Genomic DNA, 27498 nt, shown 5'->3' on the forward strand with positions numbered 1-27498 from the left:
AGGGGTGGTTCAAGACGAGAACGTCTTGCAGGGCTGAAGGACAGAAGCAGTAGTAGCAGCAGAAGTCGGAGAAACTGGAGAAGGGATCTTGCATGTTGGCAAGACATCACTGGCAGTAGCAGTAGAAGCAGAAGACGGAAGCCGGAGGGTGAGAGGGAGACTGTACCAAAGAAGAATCAGTTCCACGTGCTGGCATTCTGTAGGGTGAAGTCGGGTGGTACAAGAGTGAGCCTACAGTAAAGCAGAGGAAAGAAAGAGAGCAGATTGGCTGCGAGAAGCCAGAGAATCGCCTGACCAGTTGGCAGGGTGCCGGCAGAGTAGAAGCAGGAAGATGGAGGGGTGGTGGCATGACCTGTAGTGGGTGGACCGTGAGGTCCGAAAGTGCACTGAGATCGGCAACCGTTGCCAAGCGCTAAGACACGTAGGCAAGTGGATGAGATTCATCCAGCACTATGGTGCTTATGTAACTCGTAACGAATGGACAGGCAAGTCCATATCGTGTACCAGGACCAACAGTAGAGAAGAGTCGCAAAGACGAGCAGGCCCATATCAGAGGAAGAGAGAATAAATTAAACGTCAAGAGACAGTTCCAGGCAGTAACTGAGAAACGTGTTGCCCAAAGAGTTCAAAACCGGGGATCGGTGAGAGCCCGGGAGGGAGCTGGAAAAAACATGAAAATTTCAATACCAGAAGCAGTAAACAGAAGGCCTAAACCATACGGAAATATTCTTTCTTAAACTTATATACAAGAAAGGGAGACAAACCTTAAGCCGAGGGTAACGTCCAGAAGCCGCCCAATGATACAAACTCCATTCCTTTGGAAGTACTCGCCAACAAGACCAACTACTGGACCAAAGGGTCTTTTGGAGAGTCATCAGCGGGAACAGCTAGCAGTCGCACGTGGAAAATACCAGGTCTTCAAAGATTGCCCGTTCTGTCGAAAAGGTTATCTTTTGGGACACACCCAATACTATGAAAGCGGGTGTCCTTCTTATGTTTAACTGTCAACACCACATCCCGCCAAGAGTCTGTCCCTGTTCAAAACCAAACAGATATACATCTCTCCAGAGCAAAGAGAATCCTTGTCTTTGTATTTTAAAGTCTTCAAGAAGCAGTTCCTCAGAGGAGGGCTCTGGAAATTCAAGAACGACTCGAGCAGTCTCTTCTTTGCCCCAAAGTGGGGTGTGGGGAGCAGAATGTAAAGAAAGTATAACGTGTAGAAACCTCTGTAAAGGAATTACAAGTTTTACTGAAAACTATTAGGAACATTGAGGAACCAGCTAGGAGAAGCGTGTCAGTCTCCTAGCCCCACAAGGATCCTGTAGAACTGTTTTGTGAGTTACAAAAACCCTAGAAATGTAATCTTTTTACTTTGAGGAAACTTGCCATCTTTGGGACACTTTACATCCAGGAGAAGGGAGTCATTCTCCTAGGTCACAAGCAGAACCAGAATGTTATTATCGTTTATTGTAGTGACAGGTATAGCACAGGAGCCTTTGAGCTGAGACAGTCCCATTTGATTTGGACTTTCACAGACTACCCGACGAGCATGCGGGTTTCTTTAGTGTAGGTAGGGAAATCCCATTTGAATTAGGGACAGATAGGTTAATCTTTATTTTGAATAAGCATTTATAGCCATCATCATGGCAACACTTAGTCAGTCTCTTAATTCCTTATCACCACATGTTGTCTCCCCCTGCCTGCCAGGATCCTAGACTTCCCAGACTCTGCCTTGAGAACATTGCAGAGAAAGATTTTCCAATTTATTTGGGGAAATCTCTAGGAAGGTTCTAGTGAGGACAAGGCAAAATGAAAGGCTGGGTGTCCCAGATATTTTTCTGGTACAATTTAGCTGTTCAGATTTCACATCTCATGACTTGGAGAAGGAGTGATCTGAGGCCCAGATGGAAGATGATAGAACAGGCCTGTTCCTTGGTGCCCTTGTCTCAAACTCCCGATATTTACTCCAGTGGGATGGAGGGCAGTGCTGGTTTCTCGATGCTGACCTCAACAAAGACCACAATTTACTATATGATTCGAACCATGCTTCACTGGAGAACTCTGGTGGGAGTGGGCCGACAGACACCAGTCTGGAATAATCTGGTGTTTCAACCAGGCATGTTGAGAGGGCAGTTTGTCAGTTGGATCAATGGAGGTTTGGAGACACTCCAGCAGCTGTATAAAGGAGGGGCACCGGCTAACCTTTAATGAGTGTAAAGCAGAATTTCATCTGGAGGAGGTAGAAAGGTTTGTGGTCCTATGGCAAGGTGAGCCACTTTTGGAAAGAGGTTGTGTCACAAATTAAGGACATCACCCGCCTTCAATTTCCAATGGAGCCCATGATTGTACTCTAGGGCAATACACGGGATGGTATATTAATTACCCTTGTTGGGTCCCCTGGCCACTCTGATTAGGCACTCCTTTGTGGCCGATAAGATAACAATCGCCCATAACTGGAAAAGTCTGGCAGGTCCTGTGGCCCAAATATTGTGGATTAAGATTCGGTGGCTGGAAAGATTACTGCTATGTGTGAGGGAAGATATGCAAAATATGTATCTACATGGATGCCCTTAATAGAATACTAGCAGTACCACCCAGCGTTGCACAGGTCTGTAGCCGACATGCATGTCGGGGTCTGCTATAGCCTTATGTATGTTTAATTGGGTCATACTTCCTATTTTTGAAAAACCACAAAAAGCATCAATCTCCTGAAATCGCCTTCACTGATAGCACAGGGCCGGACCCTGCTCCACCCCTGTGCAGGGCGAAGGGGTGGAGTTGGTCAAATGTCACTATCGCCAGTGCACCCCAGACTGGTATGCCGACCTTGGGTCCTAACTTCGTATAATTGGAAAAGCCACAAAATCAGCAATCTTCCGAAATCACCCGCTCTAGGGTTCAGGAGTTGGTGAGGGGTGGGCGATCAGAGAGGAAGGGCGGAAATGTGGACCCCGATATATGAGAACTACGTATGTAACCCATGTCTGAGTCATTGTAGTATTTACTTTTCTTGTGCTGCTGTACTCACATTCTGCGTTTTTTAAAAAAAAAATAGATATTTATATATCTGAGTTATGTAGAGGCAACAGAAATGGATACAAAGTCAGAGGATCAACTAACCAACATAGGTCAAAGCGACTTCTGACAGCCTAGTTAACGCGGGTCAGAAAGAGGTTATAATAAATCATAAGGGATGCATTGCTAGCGATTAACAGTAACCAGTTTTAGAAAAATGGGGCTTTAAATAAGTAACTTTTAAAAAGCGGCAGTCAACAGGAAATATCTGTGTCCAATATAAAAACAACAAGTGCAGGCATTTGAGAAACATTAGGAGGGGTCATCTTGAAAATAGCACCAATAATGCATGAATGAAAAAAAAATGAAGGTAGCAGAACAAAAAAGAAGAAAACTGGAGCTGTGGTAAGGCTGTGAAAGAAATTGCACTTTTGGAGAGTTAGTGTAGATTGCCACATGGTTTACGGAATAACCCCGGGGACACCACACTGAATAGGAATGGAGGAAGCAAAGGGAGAGGGCGTGTTTAACAAGGATGCACAGTAGATGCAAAGATTTGCAAGAAGGAGATTTAGCAGGGTCACATGTATTGACAAGTAATAGCATTAAGAAGACTAGTTTGTTACTTTTAGGTCAAGGGCAAATCTGCTCATTCTCTCTGATCAGGAAATGCAGTAAAATACTCAATTGTCAAGAGCTTGAGATTCATTACAACAAGCAAAAATAACATGGAAAATAGATCAAAGTCTATTGGCTGGATGCTGAGCAACAGGCTTTTTTTTCCAGAATTTCCATTTTAGGTTAACGTTGTACTATGCCAAGAACACTTCTATTAACAATTCTCCACTGTGTTCACCATATAGAATGAGACCCCTTTGTGCCCCTCAGATTTCCTATCCGCAGAGATTTCTCAGCTTACTCCTGAGTTCAGTTGCTTTTTTGTTTAAATAATAGGTCTGAGAGAAACAGCCTCTGAAGATTGCACCAATGTTTTGTAATAGATCAAAGACCAGCTGGAAAAAAGGGCAAACACCCAACCAAGCAATGGAACCAGCAAAACCACCATATAGAGGCAATTATTATTTTATTTTTTTCTGTATTTTTATCTGTACCAACTCTAGTTAAACCATGCCTGGTATCTACTTTAGTTCAAATTTGTGTCACGGATGTGTGAGGCAAAGAAGAGGCAATGAACCCCACCTCTAAAAATAACAGTGAAGAAACTGGCATTTCGTAAACATACAGAAGCAAATTCAACACTATTGGCAACTAGTTGCCATCAGAAGTCAGTAAATAACAACATACCAAAAGGGGAATTTGTAAGAGCTAGGAGGAACTGCACCAACAATGCTGACTTTAATCAAGAATGTGACCTGCTCAAACAGAGATTCAGAACAAGGGGCTACAAAAAAAAATGTATACAGCAAGCGTATGAGAAAGTGAACACCATGAATAGGGATGTAACACTTACCCCCAAAAATGTTATTAAACGAACTGAGGAACAAGATAAAGTGAGATATATTACGACCTTCTGTCACAACAACTTTGAAATCAGAAAAATCCTGGACAAAAATTGGCATCTCTTAAAACTTGATCAACACCTAAACAAGTTTATTGATGATGAATCGAAATTAATCTTCAAAAAGGCTAGAACTTTGAGAACATCCCTTAGCCCATCTCTACTCCCCAAGATCCCAACACTGGGTCAACATTGGGTCAAGAATCATGGCTACCAACGCTACCAAAAGGCTCAATGTGGAAAAATGTTCATAGACTCACAAGGAACGTCCTTCAGAATCACTGATACTATAAACTGTCGGAGTAAATACACAGTGTATGCCATCACCTGTATGTGTAATGGAATATATATTGGAAGCAGCATAAGGGAACTAAGGTTCAGAATACGTGAGCACTTCTATGGCATGGGCAAACAAGATGTATTATTACCATTGGCACACCACTGGCAAACCAATCACCAATTGGAGGATAAGAAAAATCTCAAGTTTATTGGATTAAAACAGGTAACTTTGGGCGACAGAAGAGGAAACAGAGGTTCTTCTGCGCCAGTCCGAAGCTCGACTTATTTGCAAATTTCGTGCAATCGAGTTTGGGCTAAATAAGGACCATGAGATGATACATTTTTGTGAACTTCAACTCAAATGATGCATGGTCAACCACCATAGAAAGGAATGTTTTTTTGTAAAACAATACACATATTATGCGAACAATTATTATGATAAGCAAGAATAATTACTAACAATAATGTATTTATATATATTCCTAAAACAGACTGGATAAATCCGATACATTTTCTGTGAACCTCAACTCAAATGATGCATGGTGAACCACCATTGAAAGGAATGTTCTTATTGCAAAACAACACACATATTATGCAAACAATTATTAAGATAATAAGAATAATTACTAACAATAATGTATTTATATATATTCCTTGGACAGACTAGACAAATCAATTTCCTATAATGTGCTCATCCCTTTAAGAAGTGTGCAATTTATACTAATAACTAATGTGGAGCTCGATAATGAATATGTGAATAGAACATATCTATCCAGAATGGATTTTCTCGAATTGTCGCAGGATAGCACTTTAATTAAATTTTACTGCAAAATAGAATGTGATATTTATAATTAGTCTTATTAAATATCATGGTACTACTCAAACCGTTCGCCACAAATGTTTCCCATATTGTGATTGAGCACGGAATCAAATTGTGTACACATTTTGGCTAAACCTGCCGTTTAATTGCTGACACAACGACTGATTTACTAACAAATACTCTAAAACTATTTCTACTTTACAACATAATGGGAGTACTTTGGGGTCATCCCCTTTCAATGTTATACATATTACGCTAACTCAGTCCAAAACATGGCGCCCGGCAGTGCAGCCACGGGCTGGGTGCCATAGAAACTGCTGTAGGACAAGCGTTGCTACCACACTAGGTTAGTGTTTACCCTGTCACTGAATTATTGTATTAAAAGTGGCAGACTATATGGTGGTTTTTGTTGAATCTGAGGTCCTTTTTTAGTTTATGAAATCATGTTCATTGGAACATATTAACAAACAGCGCCCTTTTGGATACCACGTGTTTCAACACATCTGTGTCAGACGAGGGGAAACAGACAAGATCATATTTGTAAGTGGAAGTTTATTGTACTAAAGACAATAATTCATGTTCTGTCACTACTTCTATGGTGGTTCTTTGCCCCATCTAATGAAAATAATAGGTGCGCATCAGGATGCCTTACAGGAAAAACCAGTCCTCTTTTCAAAAGCCTAATCCAACTATGGTCTTCCTCTACCACTAGTACAAAAACAGAAGGTTAAGTTGATAGGAGAAAGGGGCCTTAAGGGGTTAATCTTGCTTAGATATTGGTAGGTCTAAGGTTGGATAGGATTTTGTGTTCCCTCAATGGCCGCCTGGTTGTGCCATTGAGGAACTAACATTACAGGTCTAGTCTTTGACTGACTTTTGCTATAATATGCCAGCTGATCAGGAGACTTGCGGTTCGTGTTTTTGACTACCCAGCAGTACGAACGCTTACCGCGGTTGTTGCAGAAAACTTCCTCACAGTTTCCAGTCTGAAGTCTAGCCCCATTTTCCCCCTCCCTCAGTCTCCACAGATTTAGCGTCCCTGGTCTCTGCCTCTTCCCGTAGTCTTAGCGTTCTGTCCATTCCATTTCCATTCTCTCTTTGCACTTCGTAGTTTTTCCCGTCATCTTTAATTTACCCTCAGAGTTTCCGGAGTGAGCGGCTTCCTCCTCACGCAAGTACTGTTTTTGTTTTTTACCTGAGCCACATTTATAGCTTATATTGGCATTATATTGTAGAGTTGTTATCAGTAGCAGCGGCGCTGTGTTCGCTATTCTTTAATTGTATTTTTGCTTTGACTGCCTCTGCTGGTGCGCGTTAGTGTGTTCCGTGCGCCAGTTATAAACGGTTTTCCTACTGCCAAGTTCTGACACGACTGTCACACACGCACGCTAACTACTTAGCCGCTTGAGTTCTTTTGAACAGGTTTTGGTGATTAATAGTGTGTATTCACCTGAGCCACCATTGGTGTATTTATAACCCCTGTTGTGGTCATTCATTCATTATTCATGGTAGAGGTATTACTAGTGATCTTTTTTCCAAAACAAGTGTTTGCCACAACATTCTACTATTACTGTTTTCATATTTTTGCACCACGAACCAGTTTAGCCTACATTGCCTTTTCCCCTTAATTAATTATCTGGCACTACATCATCACCATTCTTCTGGACAAGCGCTCCTGTGTGTATACAGGATGGAGAGCTCACAGAAATAGGAAATAAGGTGAGCCTGAGGAACTATAGAGTTAACCATATATTTATGGTCTCAGTGGAGTGGAATTCATTAGGGAGCCCATTGTTAAGGAAGGTTATTGTTTCTTGTCTTTCTACAGAAATTATTGTTCTCTGGAGTTGGTCAGGAGTTTCTCCAAGGACGTTCCTGCAGAGTTTCAGGTAAGCGTTACAGTTTCTGACCCCAACCCAAATGGCTTTATATGTTCTTCCAGACAGTCTGCCTGCTTGTACAGTTCATGCGTCAGGTTTGCCCAATGTCTGTATTCTCCACCTTGGGTACCAGTGTTGGTTTCGTTGGGTTGGCCTGTAATTGAGATTCAGAACACTTTAATCCAGCAAAGCCGCCCCTCTAGCAGTCCAACACATCAACTGGAAACATCAAGGAGGATCCTCATGCCTGACAACCAATCTATGAAACACCATGCCCAGGTGAATTGCCCGGACCATTCCGATCCTTACAAATTATTACCATCATGAATTGGAACCACAGAAACCAGTGGAATACCAACCTCAAAAAAAAAAAAAAAAATCACTTGAACATAATCAACAAGTCTGGATCTCCAACTCCTCAGGCAAGGAAGATCAACATCAGCCCCACTACTCAATGACCCAAGTGGTGAACAAAGGGACCACAGTGCCACCAACTGCACATTCCCTGCACCACACCAAAACACAAGAATCAAACCCTGGTGCCACGAGCCACAGCATGATGCTGGGCCGGAGGTGATATATGTTACTTTATTAGACTTTTATACTGCACCAAATCACCAACATAGTCTCAAAGCGCGTAGGCCTGTCTGTTGAGTGCCATACTGTGCCCTCACAACCAGAAGATAAGAGGCTTTGACAGAGGGAAATGGATGCTACGAACAGGTGGAGGCCGCAAATGGAGCCAGGGGGGTTGGAGAGGAGAAGGTTTGTCATAGCATGGGTGCGTGTCAGACTTGGCAGACAAGCCAAGTGGGCCATGGTTCTACAAAGGGAGAAAGAAGGCAGATATGTCCTAAATGTTGCAATAATTGGGTTGTGTTTCCAGGGCAAATTCGGAGACCTGAAAATTAGGAACAATGTAAATTTGGATGCATGAGGGGATTAAGAGTTTGCTCGAGCTATCCTAGATGGTTATGGTGGGGGAGGAGAGGAGGTCCCCAGGGCAACACCACCATGCCCCGGTTATTTGACAGATGACTGTCAGACAAAGTATGCCCATGCTGAGCCTGTCCCTTTACGGAATGCCCTAGTTTACATTGTGCAACACTCTGTGTGACATGAAACAGCACAAGACTTACTGTGGCTACAAGAATGTCTGGGCCTGGTTCGGAAGCTCTCAGGCCAATGCTGACACCACAGCAGTCTAATAGTGGAGCAATATGTGAATATGTGTGGTTGGCTGCCCGGAAGAACTTCAACTGTGTAGGTCGGTTACAAGATTGCAGACATTCACTATAAAAGCTTGGCCCAGAAGCAGGACACAAAATATGAACTCGCCAGAAGCAATTGATGAATGTAGTTCACTCTTAGCGAGTAAGAAATGGTGTGCTGGGTGTATAGGGAGAACTAACATTCAGGAGGAAGTTGGACTTCTATGCAGACCTAGCAGATGGCAACTTAAAATGTTCTCCCAAAACGTAGTGTCATACCGGCACAGAGGACTCAGGGTATGTGCGGCCTGCACTCATCAACACTTCGGGTTTCTCATCTACAGGTCTACCCCCTCTAACTCCCTCTCTCTCTCTCTCTCCTTTGTTCTACAACTAAGCACCCCGCGTACAGCAAAATGGCAGAATAGTGTTATACAAGAACATTTTACATTAACATTGCAATCCCAACGTTTCCCCTAAAATAATCAGCAAGGATGAATTAAGAATGTGTCCAAACTAAAATATTGAGGGTAAGAAATTATTTCTTCTTCCTTGCAAAATGATTGTACATGGTTTCACTATTTTGGGGGGACAGTGCAAGGAATATGCCTAGACTTTAGCAATCACAAGCAAGGTGAACTAGCTGAAACCTTGAAATATTCACTAAAGCTAGGTTTTTTTGTAGGTATCATTAGAAAAATAATTGATGTAGCTGCTTCAAATGTTACAAATCATCCTCTTTGCTTTATTCAATTAGGTTAGGTTTACTGACCTGAAAAGCCGATGGCAAGGAAGATGCTTTTGAATGTCTGAAAGGGAAATACACAAACTTAATTACAAGTGGGTTAAAAACACATATGGTATTTGTAGGACGGTATGATCAGGAAGAATTGTCAAGCAGATATTACAAAGAGTATTAAGTGAGCACAAAAGTTCTAACTTGGTTTGTGTTGGCAGAATAAAAAATAAGAAAACAGACACAAGAGTAGAACTCGTTTTGTCTTGTGAAGAAATAGAACAAGAAGCTATAGTGTATGTTATCGCTTTGCTATAGGCAAGCCTCATCAGTGGGGGCAGAATTGAGGCAGTGTTCCATACAACTGGGGACTAGACAAAGGTAAAACGGTCCCATTTGGAGTGGTCAAATAAAAATATGGAGCTCTGAAAATTTCAGAGGTTGGTTCAGCTTCTGCCATTTCTGGCCTTTGGAACGGGACAATACAGTAAATTGAGGTATGTGTTTCATGGAAAAAAGAGTCAATGAGTAAAATCATGAGGTTGACAGAAGGAAATGGTGAGAGTTGTTGCCTTCAATAAGAACAGAAAAGTAGTCCAATAAAAAAGCAGTGATTTACACAAGTGTTAAAAATATAGGTTAATCAGATAAAAAGTCAAAGATTACATGATGCAAAGTACAATAAATAACCAAAGTGTACTACAAGCCACTGGCATACATGGTTAGATGATGATGAAAGGTAAACTGAATTCATTGCTGTAAAGTAGGATAGAAATAGCACGGTCAACTAAGCACACAATGATAGTAAAGTTAACAGGAGTCAATTCCAGAATCTCTTAAATAAGATGGTCCATAATAGTTCAGTTTTTTTGGAGAGTTGCATGTGATTCCATCAAAGGCGGGTGGGAGATATTGCACTGGAGAGCTCCCAAAACGTACATGTTCCCATTCATTTTACAAGAGTGAGGAAGGAGGAGACTGACACACATGTGGCAATTGATGCTAAAGACTTATTTTGGCAGAAAATGAAGGAAAAACCCTACATGACCCTATTACTAAGAGGGGTTTCCCTGACTCAATTGAATACTAAGGATGTGTTAGAATGTCTGAAATGAAAAGTCCACCTTTCTGTGTCAAAACCTATTTCCTTCACTTACATTTCCAATTAAACTAAAAGGTTGGCCAGTCTTATTAATGCAAGAACAGTTCCCTTCTTCTGTGGAGCGGACTACAATGCCAGTAGTCTGAACCCTAAAAGGGACTATTTCCTGAGGGATAGACCCCCTTCCCCAGGTTGCAATTCTTTTCAAATGCAGCACACAAAGTTCCTGACTGAAAAAAGTCTCAATTCAAAATGAAGCAAAGTTCTGACTCAAAACCTTCTCTTGGCCTTTCTTGTGCTTCTCCCAATGTTCACAAATAAAGCAATGTTCCAACTGAAAAACCTTGAGGCCAAGAGTATGAATTCCTTCCCTTGGTCTTTCCCAGGCTTCTCGCAATGCCGAGAAAATGACTCCCTTCCATTGACCTTTATTACAATGTTCACAAGCACCAGGGGGAATGACCCCCTTCCCCTGGCCTTTTTTAGGCTTCTCGCAATGTTCACAGCCCACCTGGTTCACTACCCTTCCAGGTACTGTGAGTATTAAGATGACTTTGGTTACTCTTCATACAAGGGTGCAGGTCCCAGACCTGTGATATTCTCCTTTGTTGAAGCTGCACACCTGGTTCACTAGCTTGCCAGGTACTTCGACTATGAAGATGACTTTGGAGGCAGTTCATTATTCAGTGTGGGTCTTAGTCCATTCTACCAGGGACGACTTTGCCGGCGGCCAAGTGTCTCTGCCTCTGCACTCCCAGCGTCTCTGTTCCTTCAACTCAATTTGAATTTCCCGGTTCATCCATGAAGGGTCTGACAACTTGTGAAGTCCTTCTTCCCTTTTTATCATCAGCTTGAATTGCTTGTTCCACATTGTCTAGGCCGCTCATGTTGGTTCTGTGCGGCACTCTGCATTGCTATGCACCTCTTCCTCGACTCAGTATTGATGTTCTCTATCTCAACTGGGTTACATGTGTTCTTCTTCGTCCCAGTTTCTGCATGACACACATAGGTAGTCTTTACACTTCCTCGTCCCAGTACTTTCTAGGGAGGTTGGGTCATCTACCCTGAAGAGGTACATGGAAGTGTGTAGGATTATGGGGCTCTGTGTAGGGTGGGACGATGAGGGAGGTGGGAACATGCTTTGGGCATACCGCGTTCTTCCTGGACAGTCATCCCTAGTCCGATAGGGGGGATCCCTCCCTTGAGATACACCCGCTGAGTACCACCGCCAGGGAGACTATCGGGTAGTGGACTCATCTCCCGGGCCTCATCGGAAGGGTCTCCCCCTTGAGTAGAAGGGGATGACATCCAAGGACTTGTTACAATTGAAACATATTTGGTTGTCCCTACTGCTCGTACTGCTCAATGAACTTGCTGCATCAGTCCTTCATGAGGAACTGGTGTCTGGTCCCAAAAGCGGATTTTCACAAGTTTGATGCAAATCCACCCAGTGCTTCCTTTAAAAAAAACGCCCGAACGTAGGTAATGGCATGACCTGGTGTCCGCTTCTGGTAATAACTCTAAAATAGGGAAATTGTGACTCATGGGCTATTCTATTAATAGAAGTGCCAAGGTTTGGACACCGTAGTTTCTGACCCAGTTTGGGTAGAGCTCTTCTCGCGCCTTTACAAAGCACAGGCTCTGGTGGACACTCCTGAATTGTTTCCCTCATTGAATCCCCCTATGTCACACTTGCCCAGGGACACTGATTCAGTGTCCCCTTTTTTAATTGAGGAAGCATCCTTAGCGATAAAAAGCCAGAATATGAATAGGGCGCCAGGTCTGGATAACATCCCGGCTGATCTTTCTTTAGGACGTTAACCTTTGGGCTCCCATCCTGACCCTGGGATTTAATGTCATCAATGCTGGCGGTGCAATACCATCTTCATAGTCCTCTGCTCTGATTCCGCCCATTTATAAGAAGGGGCAGAGAGATCTGCCAGGTTCTTACAGGCCCATATCCCTCTTGGATCCCCTTTTTAAAATGAACGCTTGCTGTGCGTCCTTCAGCGAAATATCCTCGATTACACAGCCTTCATGTTTGGCCTGGATTTGAAGGTCAATGCTCAAAAATCTGCCGTTATGGGAGGTGGATTCCCAAATTTCCACCATGTGTAGTAATGGAACCGCTATCCTCAAGTGAACTCCTTTGATTACTTAGGAATGCGTTTCTCTTAGAATTTCTCTCAAAACATGCAAGTGAAGAAGCAATCCGTGAAGTTTAGAAAAGCGCAGGGGAGTGGGGGCGGGGAGCAAAGATTGCAGCTAAGCCGGTGGACTTGACCTTAAAAATCTATGACAGTAAACTAGTGTTGATTGCCAACTATGGCATTGAAGTGTGAGGGTTAAAAAAAAGTAAGTCCACTTCAGATAATTGAAAATTATTTCTTCAAACACATTCTGAGTTTATCCCGTTCAGTTTCCAATTATGGAGAACATTCAGAATAAGATCATTAGAGATATCTTGTCCAAGCAGCCCTATTTCATGGTTTGAGAATTTGGTGTAATGACAAGGGTGGATTGACGCATTATCTGATCAAGACTGGTCATTCATAACGCGCCTGTACACAAGTGTTTCTAGGTGTGACACGACAAGGAAGGTTAGACATGGGGAGTACAAAACAAGTGATCTCACTAGGACTCGTGTCATTCAGATCGTCCAAGTGCGAGGGGGAGGGAACAGGAGAAGTGCCAGGGAGGTTCGGGGAGCCGAGTGCCATCCGCATAATCCGCATAACACTGAAAGTTAGAACAGAAGGAAGAGATGAGGCAGGCTAGAGGTGCCAAGTAGTGGTTGAGGAGCCAGGGTGAGAGGTTAGACCCCTGGGGAACACCACATATAGCGATAGAGGTGGTATTTGTTGGTGTCCTTTTTTAGAAACTATTTTAAGCACCTTCATGGTAGAACGAGAGCCTTCAGCTACAGCGTTACCAGTATGCAATGTTGCTCCCTTCATAAATGTTCTTTGGGTCTTTAAGACCTTGCCCCCGACAAGTTCCAAAAGAGATCCGAGTGATTTGTCAGACTTCTCCAAATGTGTTTCTTGTCATCAAGCAGAGATTCCTTTTGAAATGGCCCCAAACTCCAGATTGGAAAAGAGCCAAAGATATGCCAGGGCTCAAAGCGGCGGCCACAAGCCTAGTTTACAAAGGCAGACAACGGCATGCAAAAAAAAAAAAAACAACAAAAACTTTCAGACAGGGAAGGCCTGTGTACAGATTCAAATTTAAAATCAATATATAAACAAATTGCCACACAACTTCTAATCATCAGTGTGGTGAGGAAGCAATGGAACAGAAGGGGGATGCCTTGGGACCAAATGAAGAACCTCTAAAGGGATGTGGTAGAAAGCAACTTGCTGTGTGCCTCTTTACTTTCAAAATCCTTAAACTTCTACATCAGGGGTTCCAATGACACCACAAGGTGGCATTCGTCTCTCAATAGTTACAAATGTATCGAAGTAGAGCACAAGAGAAACAAACTACACACAGCTCAGGAGACCATCAGGATTAGGGTACATAAGCCCAACGGTTTAAAGTGGTTCCTCAGATTAACGTACAACAAAATCATGTAAAAGAAATATTTTAAACACTGAACAACAGTGCATATAAGCCGTATTTAAAGTAAGGCACTTACAAATTGTGTAGGTAACTTCAACGTCATCCATCTGAGAGTCTGTGATACTGTTTTTGGCCTCGCCTTTCACTTCTCCAAGAAGAAAGCCTTCCTTTGAAATTAAACAAGAACATCAGGACTACTACTGCACTTTGATGTACACTGCAATCACACTGCTCATTTCCCACACTCAAGTGAAGATACACTGGCATTCTCCAACTCTACACACCTGCAGAAACAACTTGTCATAGTTTACACCATTCCCATCACCATTTAAGGGTAAATTGTAAAGGGGTTTCCTAAAGGAGAGAGTAGGGAGAGGAGGAGACCAATTGAACACTAGATTTTAAATAAATATTAAGGTCAATGGTAAACAACTGAACACACTTTGATGCATTCTATCGCCTTCCGCCAAATATTAGACAATAGTCACAGAGCCTCTTAGCAATTGGCTCAGAGTGGACATGTCAACAACTGGAAGTAGAAAGACTAAACAGACTTTATCCTCTTCATTCTTCAACTCAGGGTCTACGGCCCAAGCTGCTCCACTTTGCCCTGGTTTGCAGACTCTGTGTAAGGTCACCCACTTTCATCATAAACATGACTCAATCAGGTGACGTTGCTTTCTCTAAACTCCACTCATTCCTTTTAATTAAACCCTCAGCCGTACATAAAACATCAGCATTCTGAAATGCCTAATTGTGGTTATTCACTACTCACGCAAGTGTAATCACTGGGTCCTGCATTGCACACATCCTTCATGAAAACAATGATCATGATCCAAGATTTAAATGGGCCAATCTTTATCTGGCAATTAACTGAGCTCGGACTCCAATGTTTTACAAACAATCTGTAATATTACACTAATACCTATGCTGCAATCTTGACTTTTGGTTTTGTCATTCAATGGTTTCATGAAGAATCCATATCTTTAAATAAATGAGTAGTTTAATCATTAAAAAAAATAAATGTGTTTACAACACGTTGACTCATTTCAGCTTAGTTACTGTAGACTGCAGAGTGTGACAATTATGTGTGGGTCTCTGAGAGGCTCGGTTGACCAGGAGCAACTGAAGAACCGTGTGAAGAGTTATTTATTGGCGGTGTATGGGAGATTAACCAGAGCACATCTTTCAAATACCTGCTTATTCTGTATTATGACTTATTATCACTTTCAAGGCAAACACTTAGCATTTTGCCCCAAGATACACCACTGCTTGGTAGGGAAATTAAATCCTTAGGTGGAGCTCCTAGGGATGTTGCCCTCCATGCGATTGAACATAATTGACCTCCAAAGAAAATCCCTTCTGGTGCCCGCATCAGATCAGGCAATGAAAATTCATCCTGACTTTAGCATAGTCCATTTCCTGTGGCTAGTTTACTGCAGACCAATAATTGTGTGCATCTTCCCCAGGGGCACTTGCCAACTGTCCCCTAGCCATCAAGGAGACACTGCATGGTAACATGCTGCCAACATTACTGTCAAGCCTTATTCCAAAAAGGCAGACAACCTCACCTCCTTAAATCCTCTACAGAAGCATACAGGGCGATTAAAATGTAATTACGAACAAAAGGATAAGGAACAGGAACATTTGGGAAACAACTAAGAGGCCAGAGAATACCTGGGAGAGAAACGATGAAGCAGAGAAATAACTATTTACAACAGCTTACTGTGATGATTCATGGGATTCTGTCACTTCTCTCTAGGGTTGGGTGAGGGGGGGCATGGGAACCTTCCCTATGAGGCTAGGGAGGTGAGGCTGCTACCCCAATATTCACCCTAGGGTGGTTATAAGTAGGAGGACTTCATAGGGAGAGACACCCCCATGGACATCCCCTTTCCTTTACGGAAACCCCTCAAAAGGTCATCCCTACATCCTCTCACCCTTCTATGGTATCAGCCCCTCAAGTCTCCATGTGTTACTGTGTTGCTGATTCATTCACACATTTTAACAGTACTGAGAAGGGGAAGAATGAAAACTCTACAAAGTGTGCTTGTTGGTTGGCAGCCAACCATACTGAGACAAAGAAAAGGGAAAGAGGAGTGGAGATTCATCAAAAAAGAGAAACAAAAGGCTCTGCGTTCCCACTGGGGAGGGACCAGTGGTACCTGAATAAAATAGAGAAAGGACTAACCTTCAAATTAGAAGAAACCTGGGAGATATGAATGCAGAGTAGCAGTGAAGCCAGAAGTGAGAGCCGAGAGAATCACGGTCGGAGCAGAGAGTGGCCCATCCTGACCATGCGAACAGGGAGGCAAGTCACCAACCTGGACCGAAGAAGAGCTCCAGACAGTGGCGTGACTAAAGGAGGATCGACCGGCTGGTCCATAAACAACGCCAATACTGCCAAAGCCTCAAAGGAAGAGGCAAACCACCAGGACGAAGACGTCAGCCGAGCCGCAGATGTCCCGCGGTGGAGAGAAGCGGCCTGGAGCCCAACAGGAAGACCCGGTAACACTTGCCCTCAAGACAGAAGGGTAACAGCATAGCGGGTGACCTGGGAGGGGACCAGAATATAACAGCATCAAGGTTTCACACCCTGATCACAGTGGTGACCCCTTTGTAACTCAAGAAGTACGGGAGTGATCTCCCTAGTCCCAGTGGTAACATTAAGAGAAGCCACAGAGAAGCAGCACTCAGGAGTAGCCTCCCTTATCACAGCAGTAGTTTGCAAAGCAGACAAAGTGAATAGTGCAACAAGACCGATCTTCCTTGTCACAGTGGTGACAGTGAAATTGATAAAAGTCAAGAGTGCCTTGGGAGTACTCTCCCTCGTCACAGTGATTACATCAACAGGAGTGCAGTGAAGAACAGACAGCCATAGCTGTTTAGAGAAAACTTTCCGTGTGGGTAAAGGTCAAGAAGGGCCATTGGAATTGTGGCACAAGTCTATAAAACTCAGTTGGAGGAAAGACTTTTGAGGACTATTGGGTAGGTCAGAAAAAGGGAGTCATTCCGCTGCCCCAGAACACATTGTTGAATCAGAAACTGAGGCAAAAGATTGAAAAGGACTGAACCAGTTTACCAGGAGAAGGAAGCCCCTCTCCCGATATTTTGTTTTCTATAAAGCTGAACTAATTTGTAACTTAGTGGTAGGGTTAGAGTAGGTTTCAGACAGAGAACTGAGACTTTTTGTTTAGACTCTCACGACGGGCACCCTGAGTTATCTTAGAATAGGTAAAGGTAACTGTAGATCAGGAAAGTTAGCCCCTTTTTGCTGTTAGTTAATAAACTAGATATTAATAATGACACCTCTTGTCCGACTCCTCACTCCGCCTCGCCACACTACCGAATCACAATCAGCACTATACATTTTTTTAAAATAAAAAATGTAAAAAGGGCATGCAGAGGATGGATCATTGAAAGAACTACCAACCAGTGCACAGAGGGTGGAGAGAAGGAGTCACATCAGGCTAGCCAGACACTGGGAGAGACATTACTGAAAGCCTAAATGCCTGCTGATGTGGTTGATCTCAGACAATGGGAGAGCAATAGAAGTGTCTTCTGAGAAATATATTCCAGAACTAACCCCAAACTTTGGAATCTGAGAAGGGTGATTTGTGGTTGATTGGTACAATAACAGTTTCACGAAAACCCTTAGAAATATTAGGGTGTTGGAATGTGGGAGGTTGGGGGAGGGCAGAGACTCCCAAGAAGCTAGCTGGAACTAGAACACAGAGCTCAAGAAGCACAGCAAGGGTAATGCCAACTGTCCGTGTTAGTGCTTATTTGTGGGCTGCTGCATTGTGTCCGATTATCTTTGTGGTTAATTTGCTAGTCTGGTTGATGGAAGCATTTTGTGGTAGTGTGGATGTTAGAGAGTGGTTATATGTGTTATTCAGCAGTTGGGCTGGTGAGTGGTTGGTTGAATAGGTTTGCGTGCCTTTGTATGGGTGGTTACATAGGTTGATTGCGCATTGTGGTAGGGAGAGTTGCGGGGCGTTGAAAGGGAGTGTGCGTGTGCTGAAATGGGTAGTTGTTTGTGTTGGAACAAGTGAGTGTCGTGTACATCAGTTTTGCTTTTGGTGCAGTGTGGATGATGGGGCTGTGCAATGTAAATTGTTATTATGCTATTGGGAGTTGCTATTTGAGATGCACGGGTGCTGCGCCAAAGTGGTGATTAGTATTTGATTCATATTATTTACTATACAATGTGCGTGGAAATATACATTAAATGAACACCAGTTCCTGTTTCTCTGTCAAAATGTCACACAACAGTCCAGCGAAATCCCAAACGACTTCTGTGTGTGTGTTAAGTTTCAGGCACTGCTCTCAAGCTAGGAAATAGCTTGCAGTCATAAAGGCACACACATACCAGCTGGTTGTGACCCTCCTCCTGACCTCCACCTGAGGATAGAAAAAGAATAAATGTTGAGCTTCCCCCTGAATATCTATTTGTATTTCCCTATAATTACTCACCAAACTTTCTGTTCACCCAGTCAGTGATTTATCTTTCTAGGAATCTGTCATTTAAGTGTTATGTTAACGCAGCTGAAAAAAATACATATTTAAGGAGCAAAAGATTGCAAGTAAGGCAGAGAGCTCTAGTGAAGCATATGTTATTGTCTCTCTCCACTCGAGTGATTTTGTTTGATGCTAAATAATATATCTATGTGACATCGTATTCTGTGAAGGTCTCCTCTTGTTTTATATTTCAGACGGGAAAAACCTTTTGGAGGGGAACTGTTTTACTCCAGTTTGTTAGCAAATGACACCCCAGATGGGACCTTGTCAGCTAAATCCAGACAGACTACGTACCGCGGTTGAGAAGAGAATGACAGAGGACTAATGACCGTGGAGCGCAATGCATGATTTGGATGGTGTTTTCCTGCAGCCACGGTCTAAGTCACACCTCGCCAGATTTCCTGACACGTCAATTTACCCCGACCAAGGTCCTCACCTGGAAAAGCATTTTTGCTTTAGAGACACCGGCACAGACTGGACTGAGTGCATGGAAGGGAGAAACTTCAGAATAACCTGCGAAATTGCTGTCGATTGAAAAATTGTATGAATACATGGTGTAATTTTATTTAGTATTGCAAAATTTAAGGACCTTAGTTTTAAGTGAACCTAGACATATTGCAACCTTGTTATCACAGGTGTATCGCTACTCTTGAAACATGGGGAATGCAAGCACCAAATATTGTGGATGTAGAAAATGCTTAAATAAGCTTGAACAGCATGTTCCGGTCCCCCCTCCAGATGGTTCCATGGCATGGCAATTAATGGTTAAAAAAAATAAATAAATAAATTTTAAAAAAAATGGACATGGGGTGGTGTTTTTTGTTTTGAGGGAATTGCACCGATATACTGCGGACAATACCAATGTACAAATTCCAGAGCATGGGACTTTTGACTTAGAAAAATTAGGGTACCTCAGGGAAAGGTTGTAAGATTACTTCAGTGGCAGACTTATCAAAAATGTGAAGTTTACACTAGGCAGAAAGCAATAAGGCAAGCACAGCTAAAAACAAATAAATAAAATGGAAGCCACATTCAGAAAAAGATTTGGCTAGGGTATATGAACAACAGATGTTAAATGAGGACTGGGAACATGACGACACAGAAATACTCATGCAAGAAAAAAAAGGCTTATGTTGTCCGTAGGCCGCAGACAGAAGCTTCTACACCCTCTGAGTATTCAGAGGCAGACCCCTTGTTGGACCATTTATTGACAAAACCACCTCCTCTGCCTCCATTTAATATGGATAAGATTGACATAATTGGCAAAGATGACAAGGGACACTCTACTCGGGGTTCTGTACTTCCAGAAATTCAGGCTTGCATTAAATCATGGTTGGAAGGATGGATTAGGGCAGGAATGAAGGGATCAGCCTTTGCCCCTCTAAAGTCATGAAAACAATATCATTATCCATGAGTTATCTGGACTAGTGTTTGAGAAATATAAAAAACATAATTGCAGTCAGAAGGCGTCTTTTGAGGAGTGGCCTTTGCCTGACCAGTATGAGGCTATAGACTGCAAGAGCAAGAGCTTTAACTTAGATGAATTGGGTTGTGAACAGGGAGTTCAAATCTTACTTGAGTGACTTGGAAAAAGCCCCAGTCTCCACTCATCAGGCCCCTATGAGGGAAGTTCCGGGGTTTAGCCCAGACCATCCGACTCACCATGGAATAGGATGGAGCCGTTGTCTTTTACCAAAGATTTTCCTGACATGACGCAGAACCCTGAACAGTGGTATAAATCAGACTAACAAAATTACACGCACAGGCCCATTAACATTAGGGGAAATTGACCAACTTTTTTCGTGCATATTGTATCCCAATTTATGGAGTCAGTGTAGAAAACAGAATAGTGAAGAACCGTCAATCAAGTGGGAGGCTTTGGAGAAGAAGGAAGTAGTGAATTTTAGAGGGGAAGCAGGGCTATTGCATGAGGACATATTGACCCTACCCAGGGCTGGTATCAAATGAATTGAGCAAATAGTGCCCCAGAAACAAATGAACTGGGATAAATTAACCACCTGTAAACAGGAGGAAGGCGAGTCGGTAGAAAAGTACTTTGCAAGGAAAGAAGAGATTTCTCCTCTTGCAGTGGTATACATCTAGGCAAAAAACCTTTTGTTCACACTTTGTGGAAGGACTGCTCCCACACTTGAAAAAATGACATACAAACATATGAATCAACATGGCCTATGCAGACTGTGGCTCAAATGTTGACTATGGTCAGATATTATGTAAATAGGCATACAAAAGAAATGGGTGAAAATGAAAGAAAATTAAAAGATTTAAAGATAAAAGTATTCATGCAGCAAGCATTTCCAGAACGAGGCAGAGGGAGAGGTATGTCACGAAGAGAAATGTTTAGAGGAACATATAGAGGGAGAGGGGCAAGTGCTCCTGCAGCATACAGAGGATGAATAGTGAATAGTGGATAATGGATACCATTATTATGCTCAGATCACTGGATTCAGGAATGTCCCATGCGTCCAAGGGGATCAGGAAGGTCCATGGGACGAGGAATAGTAAGTGGAAGAGAGTCAGTTTGATGGTAACAATGCGGAAAACCAGGGACAAGGAAAATCCAATTATTTTGATCCAAGGCAGGGAGAGCAGTATTCTGCCAGGGACTTTTCTGAAGTCCCGCCACATCCAGATTATTATGCAACATAGGGAGGCCCAGGAGAGGGGAAAGGAAGAGTACGAATACCTGTTGACCCCACAGGACCATATGTGGAACTTTGCATTGCTGAAAAAAAGCAGAAGTTCCTTTAAGATACACAAGCAAATAAAACTTCTATTTCCCACAAACTAGTGCCTCCAATACCCCTCTTTGGGAAACACCTCAGTGGGATTTTCTAATAATCCAGTCCGTAGTCCAGTATGAGAGCCCATTTGCTTTCAGATAGAACCCATTTCCTGCATGGCTCAGTTTGTTTTAACAGATAAATGTGCTTTACATTTTATGCGCATGGAATTATTGAAACAGTTGCATGCACACATTTACTGTTCCCCGGATGGTGTCTACTTCACTTGCTCTGCTGAATCTTTCGCTAAATGTTATGTTTCCGCCACTAACACTTTACCACCTGAATTTGAGAAAATGGATAAAAGTGTTTTGGCATCAGGTCAAAATTATGTAGGATATATGGCAGTAGATCCAATTCAAATTCACTTTAAGACCAATGCCATACTCCCAAGGATACCCCAATACAAAATATCCCAGTTAGGATAAGGAGAGTGATTCAAGATTTACTGGCTAAAGGGGTAGTTAAGGAAATAGAAGGGAGCCCATGTAACAATCCAATTTTGCCAGTTCAGAAAATAAAGGGATGGCAAGGAAGGATCACTTCTTGAATGGAGAATGGTGGTAGATAGGTAATATTGTGGTTCCCCAGTTCCCAGTTCCTGATATGACAACACTTTTACTATGGTTCCTCCCTACGCAGAGTACCTTACGGTTGTGGACTACAATGCATTTTTCAGCATTCCAATACATGAGGACAGCCAGTACCTCTTTCCCTATAGCATAGAAAGTCGCTCTTAATTTTGTAGAGCACCCCAAGGATACACAGAGAGCCCAAGTATTTACAGCCAGGCATTCAAAACACAATTGACCACATTGACCCCATCTCCAGGCACTGTGTTATTGCAGTACATTGATGACCTACTTATAGCGGCAAAAACCAAGGAAGGATGTGTGGACTGCACCACACATCTGCTAGAGTTTTTAGCTCCCTTGGGACATATTGTTTCCCCAAATAAGCTACAATTTTGTCAGCAGCATGTCACTTATCTAGGTCCTTTACTTACTAAGGGAGAGTGAAGATTGCACCTGCAACAAATACAAATGATACTCAACATGCCAGAAACCAGCACACAACAAGAGGTTAAAGGATTTTTGGGGGTGACTTCATTCTGTAGACAATGGATTACAAATTGTTCTTTGTTAGCTAAGCCCTTACTGGAACTTACTACTAACACTACTCCTGTACCTCTCCCCTGGATTCCGTCCCATCAGGAAAGCTTTGAGGCACTCAAATCTGCACTATGTAACTCTCCTGCATTAGGAACACCAGACTATACTAAACCCTTTCTGTTTGTGCATGAACTAAATGGGTGCGCTTTGTCTGTACTAACTCAACCACAAGGTGTGAAAAATAGGCCATGCGCCTATTTTTCGACCACCCTAGACCCAGTGGTTTAAGGGTTGCCAAAGCTGCGGCCCTTTCTGTGAAACAAACAGAAAGCATAGTATTGGGCTATTCTTGAACTGTTGTTCCCCATGCAATAGATATTCTCCTGAACAAAACACAAACGCAACATTTAACTAATGCACGGCTCACTAGGTATGAGTTGGGCTTGTTCGCACCCAATATTACTTTGCAAAGATGTAACACCCTGAACCATGCCACCTTGTTGCCCCTCCCTTCTGATGGCCTTGATGTCTTGCATGAGACCTGTAAAATAAATCAGCGTTCAGCACAAGCAGCTGAAATTATAGCGCTAACCTGAGCATGTGAGCTCAGCTCTGAGCTTGCAGTAAACATTTACAATGATAGCAAGTATGCCTTTGGAGTTTCCCATAGTTTTGGGAGTCTCTGGATGGAACACTGTTTTCTTACATCCCACAGAAGCTAACTTCAACAATGGCGAATGTATTCACAAATGGCTCAATTCACTGGCCTTGCCAAGTCATCTTGCCATTATAAAATGCAGCGCACATAAGAAAATAACTGGCCACGTGGGCAAAGGCAATGCATTTGTGGACACAATTGCAGAGACAACTGCCTAAACCCCATATTCTCTCACTTATGTTTCTTGTCTACGCACAACAGACCATCTCTTTTGAGATCACACTAGACATAATTTTCAGTATCCAAGCAGATGCTATGCGCCAGGAATTGAAACAATGGGAGATTGATGCTGTTTTTGAGAATAGGTGTTGTGTGGACAGGGGAAACAAGGGGAGATGGATGTTGCCAAATAAATGTGTACCTATGATGATATCAGTCAGCCATGAACCGGCTCACATGGGGCGGATGGTATGATTAATTTATTAACTACACTTATCTGCAAAGCAGCAATAGCATGTTGTATACATTGTATTATATGTGCCACACACAATGTTGGAAAGGCAGAAGAAACAGCGAAGGGCGATTTTGGTCCTCCAGATTTACCATTCGACCCACTACAAATGGAATTTGTAGAGTTGCCTCCCTGACAGAAATACAAATATGTTTTGGTAATTGTCTGTGTGTTCAGTAAATGGGTAGAGGTATTTCCCTTGAGAGAGAACACTATGGAGTACAGCCAAAACCCTTGTGAACTAATATTTTCCAAGATATGCTCTGTCCCGCTCAATATGGAGTGATAACTGGGTTCATTTTGTGAATAGCATAATCAATCTGGTTTGTCAGCCATTGGGTATACGACAAATGTTTCATGCAATTTATCACCCACAGGCGGCAGGTTTAGTGAAACGCTGCAATGCCACACGTAAGAATAAATGATCCTATATGTGCATGTGTAGACACTGGGTAGACGCCTTGGCTAAAGCTTCACTCTCTGTGAATACTGTTGCACATTCTGTAGTGGGTTTGTCTCCATATGAGGTTGTTATGGGCCGCCAAGCCGATCTGTGGGGCTTTCCTCACCCAAAGAAATTGTCTGGTGTGCTTTATCCTTTGCTGATGGACTATTGTAAGGAGCATACTAAAGCATTGCCCATTATTCATTAACGGGTCCAAAGACTGTCTACTCCAGCCATTGGAGGGGCTGCAATACTATCCTGCCTGGTGACTAGGTGCTGAATAAGAACTTTCAACGTACCTCTGGTCTGCAACCCAAGGGCTGGTGCAGGTGCTCTTGGCAACACAAACGTCAATCAGGTGTGATGGATACAAAAACTGGATTCATGCCAGGAATGTGACGAAAGCAACTCTACCACTCATGCCACACAAACAGCCGAGGATGGCTATGTTGCTGCACGACTTGTCTTTTCTTCTGCAGAAACGTCAGCTGGGAAAAAGGAACTTGGATTGCTTTCTCCAGCTACACTGTGCTGCAAAGACGTTGTAGGACCAACAAAGGGGCCACACTATAATCTGAGACCAGGAAAACTTTAATGAAACTGTCAATGACAAACTGATTATTTGGGAACACTCTCAGAAGAGAGCAGCTACCCCAGTGGTCATGACCGCCAACTTTTGAAGGACTACATGGGGGTGAGGTATTTTGGACACTCCAAAAATATATTTGCCACCTCCACGGATACACTGACCATGCCTCTCCATTTTTTTTCTCATGACAAAAGAAAAAGACAATTGCCCTACAAATATGAAGTATTACGAACTGACAGAAAATGGTATCATCCAAGATTGTGCTTTCTGTGTTTTTGTTTTTGGATCATGCTTGTACTAGCTGGCGCTTTTATATTATGTGATACGTATTGGCCCCTTTCGATAAAATCTACACCTGTACCCTCTCCTAATGTTACAATGGCAACTTTACCCCCTGACCAGAATTATCATCGTGAATGAGCAGAAATTAATGTGTTACCATTATGCATAATACACACAAGGTGGCTCAACACAGCAATTGCTATGTCTGCTTGCAGTTTCCTGACTTTATAGAGGAAGGGCTCCTGCTGAAAGAGTTGCCCCTCCCATTCTTTGCTACATGTTATGCTTTACATGACTATATTACGTATAGACACTAGAACTATATTTAAAGGACTATTTTAGGAAATAGCTAATATCCCCTATGCCTCCCATTCCTCCTCCTCCATGTATGCTCAGTTACAACAGCAGGTGCTGTGCAAAGGAGCCCGACAAATTCACAGGCTCCCAAATGCTACTTTCCCTTTGTTAGATGCATTTACTCCTTTTTTCTCCCTGGCTGGCCTCGTGACTGAAGCGGCCCCGGTTCTATATAATACACAGATATTGGATAATAACCCTCATTCATTTTCCATCCCTTCCCCGCATCTTCGTGCCTCCAACATAACAGGGGCTGTTTGTATTGAGAACAATGGTTCTAAGCTCCTAGGATATAGCACTGTGAGCGTGCACAGGACTGTACGGTGCATGAGAGCTCCGTTGTTTGCCACGCAGCCAAGCATAGTCCGGAATACTCTATCATTGGCTGCAATGCGGGGGGCGTTTCAGTGGGGAAGAAGCAGTGCGGGGAAAGCACTACGGCTCTGTTTGATCACCGAGCCAGGCACGGCATATCTCACGAACGCCTTGGGACCTCACCTGACACAGAACCCACCAACACAGTCAGTGAGGCGGATTGTAGTGAGACCACGGAACCGTCGGCCATAACCTTTGCCGCTGCGTGGAATCACACACAACAAGTCACGTCTTACACAGCTGGAACGCCTCATGGAAATCAGCACGGGACGTCCCGCAATGGACACCGGGACTCAATCTAGCTAGAATGGCCCAGACAGCGAGGCATCATGGCAAGACACTTCCTGGGGAAAACGGGGTGTGCCTGGGAGGGATTATATTGCTGGGCCCGGCCTCAGGGCCCTGATTGGCCACCTCTACACCAGCGTCTATATCAGGCAAACAGCAAAGAAGGACTGGGAGCATTTTTCTCTTCATCTTATAGGAGAGACGGACCTCTGAGGAAAAAGTCGCAATGAACTGTCGCTGGGCATACGAGGATTGATCTGCGGTTCCCTCAGCTCCACCCTTATTGCCGAACCCTGAGAACCAGGGTATCCTAAGGGACTGAAGCCAAGTCCTAGATTTCTACTGCAATAAGGAACTCTGTTTTTTGTTCTAAAAGTCAAGCATTAAAGCAATTCTTCTGTTCAGGCAACCAGTGTCCCACTCATCCTTTCACAAGCACCAACTGCAACATGACATTCACCATTCCTAGAGATGACACGGATGTTCCCACATTGGAGAGGCCATTGCCATTTAGGATTCGTATTTCTATTCATATCCATTAGACATCCTGTTGTTGACAACCCTACCAGGCATCGCAGAACTGTTATTCAGGATGATACCGGTGCACAGGTATTTGGCAATCTCATTAAACAATCATCCCCTGGTATCCTTCACCTGGCTAGATTCTTAGAAGCAACCATTATTGAGCAGTGAAATATTGAGTAATATCACTGCAAAATTACAGGTGGTATGTCTGGTGGCTCTGCAAAATAGGTTGCTTTAGATAGGATACTTGCAGAAAAGTGAGGTGTATGCAAAATCCTATGGGCAGGTTGCTGTGTCTATGTGCCCAACACCTCCACTCTGTTCGCAAAGCAATAAAGAAGCTGAATGGTATTGCTGAAGAAGCCCAGGTGCCTACTGGCACATGGGATCTTACCAGGTCCTTTTTGTCCGTCATCAGCTCTTTTGGCGGGAAATTGGTGCCTTCCTAATTTTTCTTAGGGGCCTGTTTTCATCTACATCGTCTACCTGTTTGCTGCCAGGCACTTGCACAAATAATGGCTATTGACATTAGTACCGAGGAGTCTCCTTTCTCTTCCCATCCTGTATATCAGAACTTGTGCTTTTAAGATACCACGTATAATAGAACTGATGTCTAAAGGGCCGTTTGTGGAAATATACATTAAATGAACACCAGTTCTCTTTTTTCTGTCAAAATGTAACACGACAGTCTAGAAATCCCAAACAGAGAGTGTGAGCGTGTGTATGTGTTGTGTGTGTTTTAGTTAAGTTCCAGGCACTGCTCACAAGCTAGTAAATAGCTTGCAGTCAAAATAGCATGCACCAATACAAGCTGGTGGTGACCCACCCCCGACCTCAGGCTGAGGCTAGAAAAGGAACACATGTTGAGCCTCCTCCTGCATGTCTATTTGTATTTCACTAGAATTACTCAC

The 27498-nt window shown here is 43.1% G+C and overlaps 1 protein-coding gene across 6 annotated transcripts in view; it reads right to left on the reverse strand.

Annotated features, from left to right (window-relative positions):
• The window catches only part of ABRAXAS1 (abraxas 1, BRCA1 A complex subunit), a 403189-nt gene that overhangs the window by 353460 nt on the left and 22231 nt on the right, over positions 1-27498 (reverse strand). For 4 of the 6 annotated variants that reach the window (XM_069630387.1, XM_069630388.1, XM_069630389.1 and 1 more), the window contains 2 exons: positions 14200-14290; positions 9497-9533 (listed from right to left, as the gene is read on the reverse strand). In XM_069630387.1, the coding sequence (XP_069486488.1) occupies positions 9497-9533; positions 14200-14290 (128 nt within the window). Of the gene's footprint in view, positions 1-9496; positions 9534-14199; positions 14291-18495; positions 18525-27498 lie in introns of those variants that run through there. The other 2 variants (XM_069630390.1, XM_069630392.1) reach the window with 2 other exon arrangements.

Source organism: Ambystoma mexicanum, chromosome 6q (genome assembly GCF_040938575.1).
Source record: "Ambystoma mexicanum isolate Mex_15411 chromosome 6q, UKY_AmexF1_1, whole genome shotgun sequence".
In the NCBI taxonomy this organism is placed as follows: domain Eukaryota; kingdom Metazoa; phylum Chordata; class Amphibia; order Caudata; family Ambystomatidae; genus Ambystoma; species Ambystoma mexicanum.